Source organism: Ogataea parapolymorpha, chromosome V (genome assembly GCF_000187245.1).
Source record: "Ogataea parapolymorpha DL-1 chromosome V, whole genome shotgun sequence".
Taxonomy (NCBI): domain Eukaryota; kingdom Fungi; phylum Ascomycota; class Pichiomycetes; order Pichiales; family Pichiaceae; genus Ogataea; species Ogataea parapolymorpha.
Window position 1 is genome coordinate 970,080 of NC_027862.1, and position 13,564 is coordinate 983,643.

The 13,564-nt window shown below is 49.9% G+C and overlaps 7 protein-coding genes across 7 annotated transcripts; 3 read left to right on the plus strand and 4 right to left on the minus strand.

The window, feature by feature from the left end:
* Nucleotides 1–9: 9 nt before the first annotated feature.
* Nucleotides 10–2,901, minus strand: HPODL_04314 (Acid trehalase required for utilization of extracellular trehalose; the record flags this gene model as incomplete). Its single annotated transcript, XM_014079109.1, has 1 exon — nucleotides 10–2,901. One exon carries the CDS (start codon nucleotides 2,899–2,901, stop codon nucleotides 10–12), a length of 2,892 nt encoding a protein of 963 aa, XP_013934584.1.
* Nucleotides 2,902–3,384: 483 nt separating this feature from the next.
* Nucleotides 3,385–4,775, plus strand: HPODL_04315 (Tubulin alpha chain; the record flags this gene model as incomplete). Its single annotated transcript, XM_014079110.1, has 2 exons — nucleotides 3,385–3,409; nucleotides 3,454–4,775. The coding sequence occupies 2 exons, from the start codon at nucleotides 3,385–3,387 to the stop codon at nucleotides 4,773–4,775; spliced, it is 1,347 nt and encodes a 448-aa protein (XP_013934585.1).
* Nucleotides 4,776–5,021: 246 nt separating this feature from the next.
* Nucleotides 5,022–7,907, plus strand: HPODL_04316 (uncharacterized protein; the record flags this gene model as incomplete). The annotated part of the gene is made up of 1 exon (XM_014079111.1): nucleotides 5,022–7,907. The coding sequence occupies one exon, from the start codon at nucleotides 5,022–5,024 to the stop codon at nucleotides 7,905–7,907; it is 2,886 nt and encodes a 961-aa protein (XP_013934586.1).
* A 30-nt stretch (nucleotides 7,908–7,937) lies between these two features.
* Nucleotides 7,938–8,846, minus strand: HPODL_04317 (uncharacterized protein; the record flags this gene model as incomplete). Its single annotated transcript, XM_014079112.1, has 1 exon — nucleotides 7,938–8,846. One exon carries the CDS (start codon nucleotides 8,844–8,846, stop codon nucleotides 7,938–7,940), a length of 909 nt encoding a protein of 302 aa, XP_013934587.1.
* An 89-nt stretch (nucleotides 8,847–8,935) lies between these two features.
* On the minus strand, nucleotides 8,936–9,694 carry HPODL_04318 (Casein kinase II subunit beta; the record flags this gene model as incomplete). The annotated part of the gene is made up of 1 exon (XM_014079113.1): nucleotides 8,936–9,694. The coding sequence occupies one exon, from the start codon at nucleotides 9,692–9,694 to the stop codon at nucleotides 8,936–8,938; it is 759 nt and encodes a 252-aa protein (XP_013934588.1).
* A 51-nt stretch (nucleotides 9,695–9,745) lies between these two features.
* Nucleotides 9,746–12,421, plus strand: HPODL_04319 (Protein HIR1; the record flags this gene model as incomplete). The annotated part of the gene is made up of 1 exon (XM_014079114.1): nucleotides 9,746–12,421. One exon carries the CDS (start codon nucleotides 9,746–9,748, stop codon nucleotides 12,419–12,421), a length of 2,676 nt encoding a protein of 891 aa, XP_013934589.1.
* Nucleotides 12,422–12,451: 30 nt separating this feature from the next.
* On the minus strand, nucleotides 12,452–13,552 carry HPODL_04320 (Tryptophan--tRNA ligase, mitochondrial; the record flags this gene model as incomplete). Its single annotated transcript, XM_014079115.1, has 1 exon — nucleotides 12,452–13,552. One exon carries the CDS (start codon nucleotides 13,550–13,552, stop codon nucleotides 12,452–12,454), a length of 1,101 nt encoding a protein of 366 aa, XP_013934590.1.
* Nucleotides 13,553–13,564: the final 12 nt, after the last annotated feature.

Here is a 13,564-nt window from a genome sequence, read left to right on the forward strand (position 1 = left end):
TCTATGTATCTAGTGATAGAAGAGCCCCAGCTCTGCCACTGAGGCGCCATAGGTGCTGTCATCGGTGTCCAGCGTGCCGTAAACCTCCAGCAGCACGTACTGTGCGGTGTACTCCTGTGGCAGCGCAAATATCGTACTGTTAGGCTCTGCGATTCGCACCTCTGTGTCGGATGCATTGTAGGGCGAGGCTATCTGGACGACGTGGTCGGTGAGCACTCGCACGAGCTTCGTCTCGTCTATGACGACATCTGTTCCCGTGGTGTCCAAAGGCTCTGCCACGACACTGAGCGAGAAATTGGCTGCCGGCCGGTTCCCCCACACAATGGCCCCCGCGTTGAAAGTCTCGGTCGTTTCGAACTCCAGCAACACTGCCGCGTTGCCATTCTTATTTTCGGCCTGCCAGGTGGTGGAGTTGTCGCCGTCTATGATCGACATGATCACGTCACCGTCGCGGCCCGGAGTCAGGCTGTGCGCGAGCGCCTGGCATTCTGTTAGCGAGCCCGGTGTGTTGAACTGCTTCACGTACACCGGCACCGTCAGCTCTGTGCCGGGCTCCAGCGTGTAGTAGCCAGCGGCAGCATTTCTGTCGTCCACGTACACAAGGATGGACTCTGCTGTGCCGCGGTGGCGGATTGTCCCGTTTGTCTCGCCAATAACTATCTCGAGCGACTGGTTTAGGTACTTGAACCCGGAAATTTTCAGATCACCGCTAAAAAGTGGTAGCTCGACCGGGTCGAAATGAAGCACTCGCTGGAGACGGTGCTCTGGTGTCACCGCATACGAGAACCTGATTCCTGTGAGTCCAAAGAAATAGCTCTGGACGAGCCCTCCGTGCGCCGTGTTAAAGGGGAACGCAGGGTGAGTGCCGCCGTTGGCATCGTAGTTATCGTTGTTCTGTTCGCTCATCTGAGCAAACGGGAACCGCAGAAACGGCGCGACAGACTTGTAGTGGTAGGTCTGGCTGCCGCAGCCGTAGTCGTTGAGCTTCTGGCTCACAGCGGCAAACACGGGGAACGTCATTGCAGGGCCCTGCGACGACTGGTGCAGCGAGTAGTAGGACAGGTCGTTGGTGGCACGGACCTCATCGTAACCAAAATTCTGTGCCAGAGCGCCGTCCTCGTCATCGATGTACGGGATCAGCACCACGTCGGCCTGTTTGATCAAGACGGACGAGTTCATCGTGTCGTACTCGAGCGTGATGTTGTCACGGGACTGCGGCAGATACATGTTTTCCATTATCTTTAGCTGCGTGGAGTTGGATGGCTTGCCCAGATGCCGCGCCACACGGTCCGCCCACTTCATCACCTGGCTGATGACCACCGCCGTGTACGCGGCGTTGTCTTTGAAGTTGGCGTACTCGTCAGGGTCCGTCAGATTGTGTGTGGTGTATTTTTGCAGCGTGTCATTGTATCTCACGTAGTCGGCAAAGAAGTCTGCCGCATCCCGCAACACCGGCCAGCCATACTGCTCCAGATGCTCGTCGTTGATTGCCCCACTCAAATACGCCTTCCAGACCGAGTAGCAAATGGCCCCGTTCAGATGGTATTCGTAGTTGATACAGGGCCCCGTGCCCGTGCAGTTGCCAAACCGACCCGAAGTCCACGGGTATACTGCCCCAGAATAGCTGTTGGCGGCCGCATTGCGCACGGCCTGCTCGTGTAAATAGTACCGGTACGAGTTGAGTGCAACGCTGGTCTCAGGAGCAATTGGCAGCAGCGCAGGGATCATCCACAAATCCGCGTCCCAGAAGACCAGTCCGCCGTACGAGTCCGAGCTAAGCCCACCCACGCTCAAAGCAGCGGTCAAATTGCGTGCCGAGGACCGAGTGTTGGCAAACAGATGGTAGATGCTTGCCTCTGCCGCCAGAGTCAGATACGGCTCGTTTTCCACCTCGACGGCGACATCTCCCCACACATCGGCCCAGGCGTTATCGTGCATGGTGCGCAGACTGGGCCACGAGTACTTGGCTGCGTCGAGAGCTGTTCTCTTGGCTGCAGCGAGCGTGGCGTCGCTAGAGTTGGTCCCCAGCAGGTCGTCCGAAACCACCCCCACGTACTTGGTCACACTAAGTGGGTGCTCCAGCACCAAAGACACAGTGTTGGTAACCTTATGGAACGCAGCCGCGAGCGTCTCGTTGATACAGGAGGCGTTCACGTTCAGCCGCGAGTACAGTGACGCATGCTTATATGCAACACCTTCCGGTTGCACTGTGATAAAGATGCCCGCGTCATCGTAGCCAATACTCTCGAGCACACAGCGTTGCGTGGAGGCAAAGTCAAGTACGTCCACCACGTCCAGCTTCAGGGGCGCCGCGCCGGACACCGGGGCCACCTCTAGTTGCACGAGCCCGAGGGTCTCAAAGTCGCGGTGCGCCATCACTGTTATATTCACAGTCACAGCACCTAGCCACGTGTAGGCTGTCGAAACTGTTCCCGTGGCCATGCGTAGCTCCTGGCGATAGTCAGTCACGTGAGCGGAGCTAGTGTTGGCGGTGCTTGGGTCGAGCACATATGTTTCGCCGTTGAGCGTGGCGGCAAGCTGAAGCGCCGTCCACTGCGGCACTGCACTAATGACGCTTTCGTAGCCGTTTTCACGCAGCTCGGGAAAGTTGACGCCCGTGGTGTTTGGCTGGGCGTCGAAGAAGCCGGCAATGAAGCTGCCTGCGTAGCGGGGATTGAAAAGTGGCCAGCCGTTTGATAGGTCCGAGCTCGTCAGGTTCTCGTTCTGGTCGTAGCTGAAGCCAAAGCCAAGGTTGGGGATCCGCGAGCCGATGTACCCATTCGAAACATACGGCTGGTAGGTGTATTTGTTGAGCTGGTTAAACTTGGTCGTCCCGAGGACTCTTTCATCCTGAAGGTAGTACGACTCTGTTTGGTCGTCAAAGTAGTCGGGCTGGGCCATTGCGAGGCCCAGTAGTAGGAGCAGGAAGCCAAATCGCATCGGAAGAGTTCAGTGCCAGCCGAGGAAGAAGCGCTAGAGTTAAATGGGCGGTGCAGAAAAAAAATCAGGAGCTAGTTGGGCGAAAAGCCACTGTTTATACAGTAAGGGCCCGACGACTGCATCTGCAGGGACGGCAATGTCTGGCAAGCAGAATTATATGGAGTTTGCGGGGGAATCTGCAACGGGTCAGATTTGGCACTGGTTGCAGACGATCGACGCACCGAGAAATATTAAAACTGAAAAAATCCCCAAACGGAAATATAACAACAGCAGGGCACAAAACCGGCATACGCCAAAAAGTGTAAACAAAAGTGATAAAGTTTGCAAACAAAACACTCAACCGACCTATTTGTTGCGCGAAAAGTACAAACTTTTAGCTTTTCACTCGCCACAAACACATACTAGGTAGTACTATTTTGATAGACACGTGAATTATCCGAAGATATGAGAGAAGTTATCAGTGTTAACGGTAAGTAGAACGCATTTGTCACGCGCATATCTAACCCTTTCTAGTTGGTCAAGCCGGTTGCCAGATTGGTAATGCCTGCTGGGAGCTCTACTCGATGGAGCACGGAATCACCCCAGATGGATACTTGCAAGAGGGCCTCACCAGACCTAAGGGTGGCGAAGAGGGATTTTCCACGTTCTTTGCAGAGACCGGCTCAGGAAAATACGTGCCAAGAGCTCTGTACGTTGATTTGGAGCCTAACGTCATCGACGAAGTGCGTACCGGAAAGTACAAGAATCTGTTCCATCCAGAACAGCTCATCAGTGGTAAGGAAGATGCTGCAAACAACTATGCCAGAGGACACTACACGGTGGGAAGGGAATTGTTGGACGACATCAGCGACAGACTGAGAAAAATGACCGATCAGTGCGACGGTTTACAAGGTTTCCTGTTTACCCACTCGCTCGGTGGAGGTACCGGTTCCGGTCTTGGTTCGCTGCTTTTGGAACAATTCTCCAACGACTACGGTAAGAAGTCCAAGCTGGAGTTTGCCGTTTACCCTGCTCCCCAGGTTTCCACCTCTGTTGTTGAGCCTTACAACACTGTGTTGACCACACACACCACTTTGGAGAATGCAGACTGTACCTTCATGGTTGACAACGAGGCCATTTACGAGATGTGCCGCAAGAACTTGAACATTGCCAGACCAAACTTCAACAACCTCAACAACCTAATTGCGCAAGTCGTGTCATCTGTGACGGCCTCTTTGAGATTCGACGGGTCTTTGAACGTGGACTTGAACGAGTTCCAAACCAACTTGGTGCCATACCCAAGAATCCACTTCCCATTGGTTTCTTACGCTCCAGTCATGTCCAAGTCCAGAATCACACACGAGGCCAACTCAGTCGCTGAGATCACCGCCGCCTGTTTTGAGCCAGGCAACCAGATGGTCAAGTGCGACCCTAGATTAGGCAAGTACATGGCCACCTGTTTGCTGTACAGAGGTGACGTTGTCAACAGAGACGTCCAGAACGCCGTTTCCGTGATCAAGTCGAAGAAGACCGTCCAACTGGTTGACTGGTGTCCTACCGGTTTCAAGATTGGTATTTGTTACCAGAAGCCAACCCAGACTCCGGAATCTGAGCTCGCAGACGTCAGCAGAGCAGTGTGTATGCTTTCCAACACCACTGCGATTGCTGATGCTTGGCAGAAGGTTGACAGGAAGTTTGACCTGATGTACAAAAAGAGAGCTTTTGTCCACTGGTATGTTAGTGAAGGTATGGAGGAAGGAGAGTTTGCTGAGGCCAGAGAGGATCTTGCTGCCTTGGAGAGAGACTATGTTGAGTTGGGAGCAGACACCTTCCCGGATGAGGAGGAGGAATACTAAACAGGCTGCTCTAGTATCTTATCGACTAATTTTGCTGCTCAATGTGAGGATCCTGACATGTTATTTGTATTTCTTTGAATATTATATACCCCTATCAAGCGTCGATTTGTGAGTCGATTTGCGTCGGCTTATTTGGAAGGCAATTTGTTTTACGTAATCTACTGGACTTAGCAGTCACTATCTCCGTGGGGGCTAATCCTATAATTATCTTTTTAGCTATTATTTAGTGCATTCTATTGCTTCCTAATGTCGTCAGGAACGGACTCGAAAGTTAAGAAGAGCCGTAATAGAGTGCCCATTTCGTGCGAGCCATGCCGAAAGAAGAAGCTGAAGTGTGACCGCACGAAGCCATGCTCTAGCTGCGTCAAGAACAAGACTCAGTATTCGTGTAAGTATGCTAATCAGAATCTGGACAACATGAACAAGATGCAACTCACAACTGAGATCATCAACCTGAAAATGAAAGTCAACAAACTGGAGAAAATCCTGCAAGCTAATAATATCAACGCTAGCGAGTATAGCGATTTGTCGTTTGTGTTTAATGAGTCAATCAGCCGAATGAGCGAGGACCAGGAGGATCCGGTGCTTGATTTATCAGAGAAATTTGATCGCATGATCTTCAAGGAAAATAGAATGTTGCGTTCGGGTGCTACATCCTACGTGACATTTATTAAAGCAGATAAGCAGCTGAGCTTGCTTTTTGAGGCTCTTAACAAACGACATGAACAGGAATACGAGGAGTATATGAACGCACAGAAGATCAAGGTCCAGCACGACTCTAAGATGTTTGATAACAGCAACATTGCGCGCAAACATGCTTACCAAGACAAGGATCTTTGTATGGACTCTATTCTGAGCGGTATGACAACTACCACGCTCACCGCTTCAGGGCTTTTGAAAAGTCAGGACATTTTCGCACTAGCAAGCAGCAAGCTTCCTCCGATGTTTGCGATCGAGGCTCTTGTTGATCGCTTTTTTACCCATGCTTACTATCTGGTTCCTTTTGTGGACGAGGAAACTTTCCGCGAGGAGCTAACATATGTTCTACTGTCAGATGAAAAGGGAAATCCAAGTTTCAAGGTGGCACATCATCAAAACACATCAATTGTTTCGCTGCTCCTAATTATCCTCCGATACGCCTACATGACCATCAACGTGAAGGAGTTCGATGAAAACCCTCGCTCGATAGAAGACGAGAACTTAGCAACCATGTTAAGAATGGGCATCGTTATCGGTCCACAGTATATCGAATTGGCAAAGAACGTCCTGTTGAGCATGCCTCCCGAGGAGAGCATTTTTAGAAAAGTGACGATTCGCAACATACAGGTGCTGATGTTCCTAAGATGGTACCAGAGCTACTCACCTGAGCTGAGTGAGGATTACTACGAAGCATCGATTTCGCTCAGCCTGATTATCCAGATGTGTCGTGTGCTGGGTATCAACAGAGACCCCGACCACTTTTCTGAGGTGTTCCGAGACGAAAAAGTGAAGAATTTGAGAAGAAGAATATTCTACAAGCTCTATTATATGGACACATTGAGCGCTTTTGATCTCGGAACGCCGGTTGTGATTCATCCAGATGAGTACGATGCCATGTTGCCAAAAATCAGCGCCAAGGAAAAGGCCACTTTGGATGATTTCAAGCGCGGAATGTCTATCAGTATTACTGGAAAGCAACTCAAGTCCATCATTAACGAAAATGCCATCAATAGGGATATAGATCTCGAGTTTGAAGTTGCCAAACTGATCCGCAGAGCCATCCAATTGTGTCGTAACTACGATGACGGTGCGAAGAAATCCGAGTTCCTGGCACACATCCAAAGGATTGAGCTTTTCTTGAATAGTCGCCTAAGCTCAATTTACGAGATGCTGGACAGTGGGGAGCTAGCGGGTAGTTTCAAGATCGATGATCCTATTGAGCGGATTTTCAACATTTCGAAGATCAAAAAACTGGAAATGAGACTGGTTCTCCTTTCCTTGTTGAATTGTCTCCACTACTTGCTGTTCCTGTATGCTTCAGAGGATCAGGAGGAGGAAAAACTGGAGCATGCAATGAAGGCGTCTGAACCGGCCCTAATCTTGTTCAAATTCACTTATGACTTTGTGAAGTATTTGACGGAGTCGTCCACCATTCACGGAGCCAGCAAGTCACACCAGAACTTCAAGCGGTTCTTCAATGGTCTGGAGATTCCTTTTGCAAGCAAAGTCCAGGCCTGTTTCCACAGAGGTATCTTGTGGACAATGTCGATTTTCCTCCAAAACTTCACGTCTGACCATTTGAAGTTTGAAATCCTTTTGAAGAAGTTTGGCAACTCTGTGGACTCTGTTGTTGTGCTGAACTGGCTCAACATCGACCTTGACAGAAATACCAACGACCAGTTTTTAATCATCATGTTCCACTATCTAAAGGAATACTATCTCAACAGTATTGGTTTGAAGACAGACTTTTTCTGTTGCTGGAGGGTCTCGATGATTATCAAGATTTTCTTCAACTTCTTCAAGAACACCAAGCAGGAAAGATTTGAGAAAGTGCTCACGCACTACGAGCTTGCAAGCGAGAACCAGAATTTGAGAAAGGACTTTTCGTATGCCGAGGCCAGAATTTTGAGCTCGGACCCTGAAAAACTGAAGAGCGGGCTCTCTTTGCCGAATATGCCCAACCCGCTAGAGCCTGAGCCTACACAACTGACCACCAAAGGATTTGAACAGATCATTTACGGCAATGGGGACGAGTATCTGGACGAGTTGCTCAAGGAGGACCTAACCTATCGTCCATCGGCTCGTGCGTACTCTTTCTTCAACGTTTCCGACTTCAACGCTTTGGGGGCCCCTGAATCATTCCAGTCGACGGCCTCCAGCTCGGTCAACCGCCCTTCTGAAACAGATTCTTTCAGCCACTCGAATTCCACGGACCACCCTTCTACGAAATCGAGTGGCTCCGTTGGAAACGTGACTTTTGAAGATCCTAGCAAGGCCGACGTCATGTCGTTCGAAGCGCCGGACCTTGTTAGTCCCTTCGACACGTACGCCAGTCAGATCAGCGCAATTGACCAGGAAGTCCCTGGCGAAAAGAGCATTAACCTTCAAGACTTCATCTCTCAGTTTTCCAAAGACTCGATGTTTTCGAACTGATTGTTCGCTGTATATACGTTTTTAAATGAATCAGATTTCGATGTTGACAAATATGGGGCCAGTGGTATCGACGAGAAACCCGTTGTCGCCGACTAACAGGTTGTTCGCACTCACTTTTCCTTCGATCGAGGACTCCCAATTCGTAACGTCCCATTTGAGCCCGCTCGTGCTCAATCGCACAGGACACGCGAGTGGTAACAGCCCAACAAGCGGCAGTTTTCCCTTCACTAGCTTCTCACCTCGATGGTACTCCTTTTCTTGCAGCAGCGTAACAAAGTTGCGTCCTTTGGGAATAAACAAAATATACTCGTTATATTCGCTATTTCTCACGATGAACTGGAAATTGGGCCTTGTATGGTGCAATTTAATCAGCTTGCTGATCGTGGAGACCGTGTGATCAAATCTTCCGCCAATTGAGCCCATCATGAACACAGAAACCTTATCTTGAATGGTATCGGTGACGCTTTCCTCATGCTTGCTGACGCCATCATAGTCGTCGTAATCGTCAAGATTTATTGTCGGATCGAGCAGAGCCAGGTTTGAAAGCGTGATAGCCTTGTCCAGGTCTGAATAATATTGCGAAGCCTGCTGCTTGACCTTGACCCCCTTGGATTTATAGAAGATGCTCACTTCGGGCCGCAAGGAGTCGAGATCACCTATCACAAAGTCCGGCAGCCAGTCCAGACCGTGTTTCAGGCTATACTCGTAAAGCTGGTTTGCACCCCCGTCGGCGCAGATCCTCAATTGCGAAGCATCCCACACCTGTTGTACAGCAGCCACTGGAAGCTTGATCTCCTGGTTAAGCAAAAGAAGTACCTTTTTGCCCGGCCCAGAAAAATAGTCTGTGGGGCAAATTACGTGCACATCGTCGGGGGGCATGATGTGGACATGATCCGGGTTTTCTGTGACCAAATTGTCGGCGGGCGGCGTAGAACCCATGATGGTCTGAAATACAGGTTTTTACGATAGTTACACTCCATTTACATTAAAATTTTCATGGCTGTGTAAGAAAAGCACGCACGCTGCTGCTATCTACGGCCTTTCTTGGAAGAGTCGTCTGGATCCTTGCGGGGTTCCACAAAGCCTCCACGGGTGTCCCTGTCGTGAGGAATGCCCTGCTCGTCCAGACGAGCAATGAGCTTATCTTTTTGAAGCAATCGCCACCTTGTAAGTTTTGCGTAGTCGTGAATTTGGAACCCGAAGATCTTCGGTGTGTATATGTCCACGCTGTGGCTTGGTATAAGCTCCGGGAACGCCTGGAAGAACATAGCAGGGAACGAGGTGCCAAAAAAGGCGCCGTCCAGCGATGAATGTCTCGATGACTTTGGGTTATAGATATCCTCGCAATTTGGGCAGTACAGCTTCACAGAAGCGACCTTGGGGGTATCGCTGAGTCCAACGGGGAGCAGAGGTGTCAGTTTGCAGAACACACGCGGACAGTATCCGAAATCGGCGTTCTTGTATTTTTCCATCATCTTGTTGAGACCTCTCTGAGTGATGATGTAGCGGGCGTGAATGAGAGCATACAAGAACTTGGCGTTATCCTCTAGCCGGGCGCGGGTCTGCTCCGACTCATTTTCGCTGATCTGCGTTCGATCCGTGATAATGTCCACCAGCAACGATATTCTGTCCACGTACTGATTGAGGCCTGTCAGGTTGAACCTATCGGTGATGTACTCGACGTCGACATCGCAGAAGTACTCATTGCCACGACTTCCTAAAAACCAGTCGATCCAGTACTCTGTATACTCGGAGCCCGAGTCGCTCATATATTCTGCAGAGGCCATCAGGACGGTTTAATATTAAGAAAAAATAAGTTTTTTTTTCGTATCACCACCATGTACTTTCTGAGCGGGTCGTTTTCGAGCACTGCGGCCTATTTCGTTTCTGTCAACTCCACAAACGAGTACGTGGCCACAGCAGGAAATGATGCCACGATCATGGTGCGATCCATGTCCAAGTTCGTCGGAATGGTGCCCGATGCTGAGACGTTGGAAACGAAGAGTCCGTCGCAAGTGCAAACAACGCCGGCCATTGACAAGGCCAAATTCACCGAGGCGCAGCAGGCTGATAATGTTGTCACGCTCAAGACGCGGAGTAAGATCTCGTGTTTGAAGTTTGCAAACCTGCGCCAAAACAGTCATCTTCTCGTGGCCCTGTGCAAAAACGGAGAGGTTTTCCTTGTCGAGCACCCAGAAAATTCAGAATTGTGTGAAACCACGTTGTTGTACCGTCAAAAAAAAGGTCAGTTGATAGACTGCAGCTGGTCCGCAGACGACCAGCTGCTGGCCTTCTCCTCGATGAACAACGAGGTTGTCATCTACGACACACTCTACAGAAAACAGCTCACGAGCTTGCACATACACAGCAACGACGACACTATCGCCGTGAAGGGGATCACCTTCGATCATTGCGCCAACAAGTACTTATTCACACAGGGAGACGACAAGCTGGCTAATATCGTCGAGTATTCTTTGCAAGAGGACCAGGAACACGGTAGGGTGTTCAAGTACAAGATTGCCCAACAACTGTCAAATTTGTCGAGCAACCTCAAAGTTAAGGCCAATTTGCGGAAAGTGGCGTGGTCTGCGGACGACAAGGTGCTCGCCTGTCCAAACATGGGCAAGGGCAAGTCCTCGTTGGTCGCTCTGCTCAACAACCCGGACGGATCAAGCTGGAATAGCTGGTGCAGTTTAATGGCCAATGATTTCCGGTGCATCATGACAGCATTTTCCCCAACGGTGTTTGCAAACCCGGCAAACAAAGACCCCTCCGACATGAACCCGGCTACGGCCAAGCAGTACTACATTCTGGCCACCGCATCGGCAGAGAGCACTGTCGCGATTTGGAACACCGCCTCGAGTGCGCCGCTCATCATTGCAAACGAGGTCAGTCTCAGTGCGATTCAGGATATGTGCTGGAGTGCAGACGGCCGTCTACTCTTCATATCGACAGCCGCGGGCGAGCTGTTGATTGGTGTTTTTGGAGAGAGCGAGCTGGGAGCCGCAGTCATTCCACTGGACAAGAAGATGCAGCTGGAACAGACTGTGGCAGAAACGCTTGCAGGACAGTTGGAGAGACGCGATAAGTGGATCAAGGAAAATGGGTCAGTCAAGGAGCCCGTTGCGGCCCCTGCTACCGACCCAAAGAAGACGGCAGTTAAAAAAGAATCCAATGGGCCCGCTGCTCCAGAGGTGTCTACGGTTCCGGTGGATCTTAAAAAACGGCCTGCATCGACGGCTGATTTCGATGCACCATCAACGTCAGTTCCTCGGGAACTCTCGCAGAAAGCAAACAAAATTATCAAGAAGGACGACAGCGCCCAAAACGGCAAGAAAAAGAGAGAGCTGGAACCGTTGGATTTTATTGGCTCAGTCGTTCTCAATCCGCAGCTCTCGTTTAGTAATGTGAGGATTTCCGTCGCCAAAGTGCGACTCAATTTTTTCTACACCTTGCCAGAGGATGAGTCCTTGTATTTGGAGGTGAAGAATGGCACAGGATTTGAGTCGTCGCCAACAAGGATCGCACTAATGAAGAAGCTGTCAGAAGAAAACAGAAAGCAGATATTTGTGGATTTTATTCCGCTAAAGGTGCACTTGGTTGCTGCTACCGAAAAGCATTGGGCCGTGTCGACAACCAATGGACAGATAATAGTTTACGGCAGCTCGGGACGCCGCGTACTGCCTCCCTTGATTTTGGGGTCGCCGCTGTCATTTATGGAAATGAAAAACCAGTATTTGCTGGCCGTCACAAGCGTGGGAGAGATGTATGCTTGGGACTTGGACGTTCCTAAGGCCCTTTTCAGACCAACGTCGCTGTACCCTTTGTTGCAGCCGATATACCGTGCCAATCAGTACGAGACAGTCACGGAGGCCAACGGACTGGTGTTTGTGAATGGGGATCTTCTCACGCGGTCTGAAAACCTTACCATGTGTTCGATTTCGAGCACAGGAGTTCCCATAGTCACTCTCAGCAACGGCAACGGGTATTTGTACGACAAAAATATGAGCTCGTGGTCTCTAATTAGCGACTCCTGGTGGGCGTTTGGGTCACAATATTGGGATTTCACGCGGTCGCAGGTCGAGGATGAGTCCATTGTTGGTGTTTTGGAAAGTCGCACAAATGAAGAGCTCCTGCGTCGAGGCAAGGGCCGTCTTCTGAATAAAATATCCAAGGTAATGTTGATGAAAGAGGGATACGAGAACCTGGAGACGGTGATCTCACTCAATCATCTCGAAAACAAAATATTGGTGTATCAACAGCTGCAGGACTCAAAGAGCTTCAAAAGCTATTTGATTCTGTACGTGAAAAGACTTTGCGAGCTCAATCTCAAAAATCGCCTGATCGAGTTGTTCCAGGAGCTCTATTTTAGCAAAGAGGAAAAGATATGCGGTTTGGATAGAGCAGAGCTTTTGAAAACGCTTATTCTCAGTTGCTCCAAATATAGAGAGGTGCAGAGAATACTGGTGGTGTACGGAGAGAACACCGGTCTTCTGGAAGATGACATACTGTAACGACTAGATGATTATGTATATATACAAGATTCACTTCTCCATATCCATGCCAAGGATTTTATACACCTCTTTCAAGTTTTTGCTGGCCACGGCTCGTGCTTTGTCTGCTCCTTCCAAACTCAATTTATGGAGCAGATCTGGTGAGGACATTAACTCTTTGTAAACTCTATTAGGCTCTTGCAGCTCTTTCACCACCGCTTCGGCCACAAGCTCTTTCAGATCTCGCTTGGACAAATCCTTGATCTGCGGCACTGTCTCCTCTATCGTTTGGTTCGCAATAGCCGAATAAATGGTGATCAGATTAGAAATACCTGGTCTCTGCTCCGGATCGAATGTCAAGGGTCCATCTATGGAGTCTGTGGTGGCTTTCATGATTTTCATTCTCATGGACTTCGGGTCCTCTGTGATGGTTATCTTTGTGAGCTCGTCGGGATCGGACTTGGACATTTTTTTTGACGGATCTCTCAGATTCAGAATTTTGTTGGAAGGTGCCATCAGGGTTTTTGGATAGTGGAAGAACTTGGTCTTGGTCTGTTTGTTAAACGCAGACACAAGATCCCTTGTGAGCTCCAGGTGCTGCGCCTGGTCCTGGCCCACAGGGACATGTGTAGCGTTGAATAGCAGCACATCGGCAGCCATTAGCACGGGGTATGCAAATAGCCCGAGCTTGACAGCTCCCAGTTCATTCTGTATCTGGGCATCGTTTTTCAGATCTGCTTTGGCCTTCCATTGCGTCATCCGGTTGAGAAGTCCCATACCAGCAAAACAGGTCAGTGCCCATTGCAGCTGCGTGTGTTCGGGCACGGCAGCTTGATGATATATTGTAACTTTTGCAGGATCTAGGCCGCAGGCCAACAGAGACGCATATGCCTCGAATCTCTGCTTTTTCAAAACAGAATAGTTCTGGGGCACAGTGAGGGAGTGCAGATCGGCGATAAAGAGAACCATTTGGGACGAAGGGTCGAGTTTTCGGGCTATCGTGTGCCAGGTCTTCGTAGCTCCGAGATAATTTCCGAGATGGAAAGCCCCCGTTGGCTGTATGCCACTAACTAGCATCGAGCCTCGGGGTAAGCTAAACGTGGGAGAGTTGACATATTCCACAGACACTGTAGAGACAAATCTGCGGAACATGGAGTGGATGGT